Below are 8,223 nucleotides of genomic sequence, written 5' to 3' on the forward strand. Positions count from 1 at the left end.
GATTCAAATGGACAAAAAACGGACAAAAGCGTCGTCCGTTTGGGTCGGCCCGTTGGAGTTGCTCTAATGCCAATCTCTATGTCATATCATTTTGAATCTGGAACACCATTTTTCATGAAAAATTGTCAGGCTTGTGCTCTTGCCAGGGATAGATTTATTTCTGGAGGCTAATCATTCACCAGTTTTTTTTAATCGTCAGACATCTCTTCGCCATCTCTGACACTCCACGCCATCTCCACATGGAGCCATGGAGGGGTGGAGCTGTGGGGGAAGAAACAACCAGCCAGCATGCTGTAACTCAGACCCTAGTGCAGAGAAGTAAATGAGGTAGAGGAGGAGGATGGCAGGTGGGTCCACCAGATGAGGGGAGAGGATGTCACGGGTGTGAGACCGAGGAGAGGGGAGAGATGAGGTGGACGACGGTGAGAACTGGCTTCAGAAGCCACTCGCTGGAGCTGGAGTGCCTCTCCTCTCCATGGAAAATGCTCTCGCCAGGGGAAGAAAGAAGAAACCACTTTGGCTTGGCCCTTTGCAGCGCTGCTAGGGGATAAATACCATTGCCCTCCCGCGCCAAGCTCTCACTTCCTCGCCTCTCACTACCAGGGGAAGCTACTTTGCAAGGTATACTGCTCTTCAGATTTACCGTACTATCTTAGCTGCCGCTGCTGTTGAATTTCCAGATTTTCAGAAACTGTAGCCCCTATTGTGCTCTGTTTATGCTGCATTGTCTGTTTCTGTTTTCCACCCATTTGTTCCGCCACGGCTGATTTCGGCGAATCAGGGCCAGGCTGCTTGATGTTCCGCCTATAAAATATAAATCATGCCGGTTTCCAGCAACATTATGTGTTTTGGGCCATGAAAATTGGGGGAAAACTTACCTGGATTTAGTGGTTTCCTTCTTCTCCAAACCGTGCAAAACCAGCTACTCATACCGTGCACTGGAGAACAACCAACAGATATGCACATGGCCAGATGGCCTGCCCAGCTACTATCATTTTTTAACTGTCGGTCCTTGTCCAAACCCATTCTTGAGCAACATTACCTGGTTTTAAGTACTCCCTCTGTTCACTTTTATAAGACCTTCAAGATATTTCAGACAATGTACAAAACAGCCCATTTTGAGCTGTCTGAAATGACTTACAAAAGTGAACGGAGGGAGTAATAGATATGCACCCTTGTACTTGGCTGCAGGAGTGTCCACTTTTGCTTGTTTATGCTCCTATATGATATGATGGCTGCAGGAGTCCCTTGACTGGTCCAGTGTCTGGTTTCTTCATACAACAGCGTCGCATTAGAATATAACACATGATTGATCTTCCACTGTTGGTATAACCATGAGTGTTCGCTACTTCACTCACATTGTTGGCACCATTGCTTAGGTGTCTGTCTATATAGAAGCCTGTGGTGATCGATACCACAGACACACGGTGGCAACATGGGGAGTTCGCGCAACAAGTTCACCTCTCTTCTCCTCATGTTCTGCCTGGTTGTGCTGGTGAGAGCGGAGTATGCCAAGTACAAGGATCCGAAGCAGCCTCTCGCCGTTCGCATCAACGATCTGCTTGGTCGGATGACTCTGGCTGAAAAGATCGGCCAGATGACTCAGATTGAGAGGGTGAATGCCACGGCAGAGGCCATGTCCAAATACTTCATAGGTGCCTCATGTTTTATTTCATTCTAAACAACTCACTGCAGATGGTGAAGGGCTGCAGAGTTTGTAGTGTAACAAACTAACCATTGTGTTGTATGATGATGCAGGCAGTGTGCTGAGTGGTGGAGGCAGCGTGCCTGCTCCTCAAGCATCTGCTGAGGCTTGGGCTTCGATGGTGAATGAGATACAAAAGGGTTCTCTTTCTACACGGCTTGGTATTCCGATGATCTACGGTATTGATGCTGTCCATGGCAACAATAATGCCTACAGAGCTACTATCTTCCCCCACAATATTGGGCTTGGAGCTACCAGGTAGAAACTGTTTCTGCTTTTGATATGATAATTCAATTTCATCTTTTCATATATTACATTGGATGGGTAAGCTGTGAATTTCTCGCGCAAAAAGCACCAACTTTGATGCATATAGTGCATGTGATGCGTATATTGCTAGCATATACATGTATTTATGTGTATTTTTTTCATTCCAGGGACCCTATGCTGGTGAAGAGGATAGGAGAAGCAACTGCTCTTGAAGTTAGAGCTACCGGAATCTCTTACGCCTTTGCTCCGTGCATTGCGGTAATAGATAGTACAGCTTGCTTTTTGAATGCTTTGGTCTGGCATGGGATTGCAAATGTCTTCCTAGTTATCGTTAGGAACACATTTATTTAGTTGACATGATGTTTGCTCAGGTTTGTAGAGACCCAAGATGGGGACGGTGCTACGAAAGCTATAGCGAAGACCCAAAGGTTGTCCAGTCAATGACCACACTCATCTCTGGCTTGCAAGGGGATGCTCCATCAGATTACACAGGAAGGCCATATGTTGGTGGAAGGTAATACTCCATCTGCATCATACAGTTCTAGTAACTGAATTTTCTTCAGTGTGTCTTGTATACTCATGTGTAAAAGGAACTAGTGTTTTATTGATGGAACTAACTTTGATATCACTCTAATACCATGTAGCAAGAAGGTCGCTGCATGCGCGAAGCACTATGTCGGTGATGGTGGAACATATATGGGAATCAACGCAAACAACACAATCATTGATACGCATGGGCTAATGAGCATCCATATGCCTGCTTATTACAATTCTATCATCAGAGGTGTCTCCACAGTTATGGTCTCCTACTCTAGTTGGAATGGGGAGAAAATGCATGCAAACCATTTCCTTATCACCGATTTTCTCAAGAACAAGCTCAAATTTAGGGTCAGTTGCTCATCACAAAGACAGAAGATTGGTGTCTTTATTTGCTTTTGCAAGTATATTAACGGATTCTAATGTTATTTATTTCTTTGGCTCTTGAGCAAACAGGGTTTTGTGATTACAGACTATGAAGGCATTGATCAGATCACCTCTCCTCCGGGCGTAAACTATTCTTATTCAGTTGAGGCTGGAATTGGTGCCGGTATTGACATGGTATGGTCTGTGAACTTTTTACATGATAAAAATTGTGGAATGCATCATTCGCTCCATTTTTCTGTTGGGGTCAACACTCAACAGTGGAGTTAATATCTAGTGCCTCATCAGTCACAATAGAGGGGTGGTCCTCTTCTACTGATTATGATACATCCTTGGTGATTTTTTATCTCTGTATACAACTGATGAAAATGCAGTGTTGCCTTCCCTTTCTGAACATAGTCTGAACTGAAACACACTATATGCAGGTGATGGTTCCTTTCGCCTACACAGAATTCATTGATGATCTGACATACCAAGTTAAGAACAACATTATCCCCATGAGCAGAATCGACGATGCTGTCTACAGGATTCTTCGTGTCAAGTTCACCATGGGTCTGTTTGAGAACCCGTTCGCCGATCCAAGCCTCGCCGGTGAAATTGGCAGCCATGTCAGTTCTGAACAACGCAGTTCCTTTCTCTCACACTTCATCCGTCTTGATTATAGTATATTTAGCGATGTGTCCTCTTCTGCTTGTAGGAACGCCGCGAAGTTGCCCGTGAAGCTGTCAGGAAATCCCTGGTGTTGCTGAAGAACGGAAAATCTGCCTCCACTCCGTTGCTGCCTCTCCCGAAGAAGGCCGGTAAGATCCTCGTCGCCGGCAGCCACGCCGACAACCTGGGCAACCAATGTGGGGGGTGGACGATCACATGGCAAGGAGAGCCTGGCAATAACAACACTGCAGGTAAATGTCATCTCTCGTTGAGTCTATTGTTCGAACAAAATTTCATGGCATGGAATGCAGGCACGACGATCCTCTCGGCGATCAAGTCCACGGTCGACCCCGGCACGCAGGTGGTCTACGCCGAGAACCCAGGCAGAAGCGCCGTGGATGCCGGCGAGTACGACTACGCCGTCGTGGTGGTCGGTGAGCCGCCGTACGCCGAGACAGCGGGCGACAACCTGAACTTGACGATCCCGGAGCCCGGCCCGGCCGTGATCCAGACCGTGTGCGAGAGCGTCAAGTGCGTGGTGGTCCTCATCTCCGGCAGGCCGTTGGTGGTGGAGCCGTACATCGGCGCCATGGACGCGTTCGTGGCCGCCTGGCTGCCCGGCTCGGAGGGTCAGGGCGTCGCCGACGTGCTGTTTGGTGATTACGGGTTCACCGCGAAGCTGCCGCGGACGTGGTTCAAGTCGGTGGACCAGCTGCCGATGAACGTCGGCGACGAGCACTACGACCCGCTGTTTCCCTTCGGGTTCGGGCTCACCACCGAGGCGATGAAATGAGTCCGGTGCGATGAGTGCTGTAAGACATGAGATGCTACGGATGCTTATGTCGTGTGGCACAAAATAACGAGATGCTAAATCATGCGTGGAGGGTTCTTAATCAGCAGTTCTTCACCGTGTTCCTCTCGCGGCCTTCAATAATAATCTCAATCCTTGTACCATGATATTATACGAATATAAAGATACTAATGACCCCTCGAATCAGCACGTAGGTGTGGATGTGGCGAAGACACATGTGGATGTGGCGGAAACACGAATCGGATGAATGATGCATCACATGGAAGTGTGGTTTATCTACCGTGAATCCACTGTCCGTGATCGTTTTGAAATTCATGCTACTTTTTTGGTTTCAACTTGTATCAACGTGGTTCATTTGTGTACCAATAAAAAAGGGATGGGCTTGTTTTGAATCGGGTTTGCAAATACATGATGATACACGATAAAACATTAAAATACATTTTGGAGCGGAGAAAACCCCAATGTAACACTTTGAAATAAGACAAATTATAATACCACACAAATACTATTGAAATAGTAGCACCAATATTAAAATAACCATGAACGACGGATGCATAGCATGTGCGACGAAGGAAAAAATGTCTCAATTTTTTTGAGAAATATCTGTAATTTTATTTAGACTCGCAACCATTACACTACACTGATTTGGATTTACGGTCCAAGAAATTACAAAATAAAAAGTAACTCCTGCAACTAAGAGTTACAATGAAATCTCTTAGAGACATCAGCTCCATAGTAATAATCTTTGTAAGATGAAAATTGCCAATACTATGGTAAAGAAATTGCAATTAGATTGGAGCGGCGATACTGCAACTCGTTCACCTGTGTGAACTTGATTACTGATAAAGGTTTTTGAAAGCCCCTTGAGTTGCTCATTCAAAAGATATGGGAAGCCATGGGCGACGAGCATACAAGCGCTGGAGATGACTCCCTAGAAGTTCAGGCTCGAACCATTAAGTATTCATCATAAATGTCGAGGAAAAGTTCCAACTCCACAAAGAGTCAACCCAACAAAAGCAACATGGCACATAACACACAACGATTTGAATAATCAGTTCTACAAGCACACATAATCTGGCTTCATGGCACCACCACAAAAAAAGAGTAATTTTTTCGTAAAACACTATACGAAGTTTTTGGATTTTTTTTAAATTCACTAATACTTTCTAAAATTCACGATCACTTTTTGAATTAATGAAGTTTTTTCTGCAAATCACAAATGTTTTTTTGAATTCATGTTTTATTATTTTGCAAAAAAAATTGAAATTCCGAAATGTTTTTTTAATCTGGAACCTATCTCTAATTTTCCAAAAGAATTTAAAAGTAAAATAAAAAACAAACCTAAAAAACCAGGCTCCCCACATCATGCAGGGGGTTCGTGCTTGGAGGTTATCCTCCGAGTCCTCTAACTCATGGGTGAGCTCCTAATTAGCGCCTTAAAGCACCCAGACTCTTGTTGGCGCTCATGCGCGCCCCTAGCAGGCCGCAACCCGTTAGGGCATGTACAATGGTTCTATCTTAACAGTGTCACGTAGAATAAATGATGAGGTGGAGGAGAGAGAAATCATAAGAAAAGACTTGTCTTATCTTATTTAAGAGAAGCCAAGAAATGATCTCTTAGTATAATTTGTCTCAACATGTTTTTAGGAACAACTAATTATTGAAGATAAGGCTAAGAGATGGCCCATTGTAGACATGTTTTTTTATCATCTCTAATTTACATACAAAACTTAAAATAAAACTATCTTATCAATCATTGTACATGCCTTTAGTTAGAAACCACTGCTATTTTCCAATAGCTTTTGCTCGCCTGGTGGACCTGTGACTGTTTTGGTCATTCAGTTGACTAGTAGACAAGTGCCCGTTGACTTTTTAAAAACAAAAAAGTTCATAAAATGGAAAAAAAGCTCAAATTTTTGAAAGAAGTTTGTAAACTTGGTAAAATCCATAAAATTTGAAAAAAATATTCACCAATTTGACAAAGCTCAAGACATGGAAAAGTTTGTAATTTGAAAAAAGTTCACCAATTTTAATAATAAAATCAAAAAATATTGAAAAAAATGTATTTGGGAAAAGTCCACAAAATTTGGAAAAAGTTAACGAATTAGCAAAATCTTTTCAATTTTGAAAAAAGTCCACCTATTTGAAAAAATAAATGAAAAAGGAAAAAGTGAAGGGAAAATAAAAAGAAAGAAACCAGACAAAAACCGAGTAAAATAAGCAAACCAGAAACACATAAAAGAAAAAACTGGTTGGCTTCTGAAAATGAACAAATAGTAGAAAATGAAAAAAAAAGATAAAGAAAATCACCCACCATACTAGGTCAGCCCAAGAGTGTGTATGCTCATCTATTCCTGAGCCTACTGGAGGGATATAATGTGACATTAAGCTTGACAAAATGAAAAGACTTGCCTTCTTTTAATTAAAAGATGGTCCCGTACCAACAAAATCTCTCATCACAGTTTGAACTCATTGTACATTGTACATTATATTCTTGTTGCTATACCAAAATTACATGGCGTACCGGTGAGCTATATCTAAGATGTTGAGGCCCGATATTTCTATATGAAGATTCAGGTGGGGGAGTTCTCCTCCCCCCACGTGACAATTCAAAATAAAAAAACTAAGATGTTGTAATGGAACCAGCCCGTAGGGTTCATGTTCTAGACTAAGCACTGATGGAACCATGATAATCCCACTGTCCCATATATTGAACCGGCTTAGATAGTTAGGTTTATTGTGATGAAACCAACCCAGAGGGTTCAAGTGCTACACTGTCTAATGGCATTATTGAACCGACTCAGATATTGAACCGACTCAGATAGTTAGCTTTATTGTGATGGAACCGGTCCGTAGGGTTGAAGTTATAGATTTAGAACCGGTGCTCAAATTTTTTGGATTTATTTCATCCTTTTCGGTGATGTTCGTTCAGTGGGAGTTCAATATCTTGAAGGTGCTTGAATAGGATGGGTATATGTTCATAGAGTTAAGTCTATCTACGTGTATACCCCGCAAAAAAAGTATATGTACGTGCATGTGGGCATCTATCTTTATACTGTCTAATGGCATTTTTAAGCAAACATCTAACGGAACAATGGCATTTTTGAAATATCTAATGGCATTTTTAGCAAACATCTTAAGGATCAGTGGCATTTTTGAATAGTTGTAATTTTTAATGACAAAACTGAGTAGTGAGACACAACTAATGACATAAATGATAAAAACCCTATAACAAGATAAAAATGTTTCATCAACTACGTGTCCTGCTATTTACCAATCCCAGCAACCAATGGCGGGGCATGCTTCCCGGTCAACCCGTTCCAGATGAGCACCAAGTCGAAGTAAGAGCATCTCCAGCCGCGTCCCCAACAGACCCTTTCCAGGCGTTTTTCCCGTGTCAGCGTCCAAAAAACGGCCCAGTCGCGCCCTTAGAAGCCCGTTTTTCACTGGCTTGAGCCGAAATTAACGCCGGCGTACCCAGACCGAACCCAGCGCGCTCGGGGCGCCCGGGGGCGCCGGTGCGAGCATTTTTTATGCGAAAGAACCGCGGGCCAGCCGCGTCAGCGAGACGGCGCCTCGGTTTCCTGCGGCGGCGGCCTTGCCATTGATTCTCACGGGCGGCGTGGCGACACCTCCCCTCCCGCCACGCGTACACACGGCGCGGGCAATAAAACCCGCCGCTCCCACTCGCCGCTGGGCACACTAGTCCGAGTCCAAGCCATCCGCCGAGCTCCCCCGTCTTTGCTCTCTCTCGCCCGCGCCGCCGAGCTCCCCCGTTCTCCCCTTCCCCGGCAATGGCCGAACGCTTCCCCGGCGACGCCGCGGCGGCCAACGGATTCGGCCGCCGCTCGCTCCAGGAGTGGGAGGC

General features: G+C 44.3%; 1 protein-coding gene across 1 annotated transcript; it reads left to right on the plus strand.

Moving 5' to 3' along the window:
• The first annotated feature begins 328 nt into the window (after nucleotides 1-328).
• Nucleotides 329-4,538, plus strand: LOC123105031 (beta-glucosidase BoGH3B). Its single transcript, XM_044526998.1, has 10 exons — nucleotides 329-621; nucleotides 1,380-1,655; nucleotides 1,759-1,963; nucleotides 2,140-2,230; nucleotides 2,344-2,486; nucleotides 2,617-2,860; nucleotides 2,966-3,070; nucleotides 3,319-3,501; nucleotides 3,591-3,795; nucleotides 3,856-4,538. The coding sequence occupies exons 2-10, from the start codon at nucleotides 1,436-1,438 to the stop codon at nucleotides 4,335-4,337; spliced, it is 1,878 nt and encodes a 625-aa protein (XP_044382933.1). The 5' UTR covers nucleotides 329-621; nucleotides 1,380-1,435; the 3' UTR covers nucleotides 4,338-4,538.
• Nucleotides 4,539-8,223: the final 3,685 nt, after the last annotated feature.

The sequence above is a fragment of the Triticum aestivum genome, chromosome 5A, assembly GCF_018294505.1.
Source record: "Triticum aestivum cultivar Chinese Spring chromosome 5A, IWGSC CS RefSeq v2.1, whole genome shotgun sequence".
NCBI lineage: Eukaryota > Viridiplantae > Streptophyta > Magnoliopsida > Poales > Poaceae > Triticum > Triticum aestivum.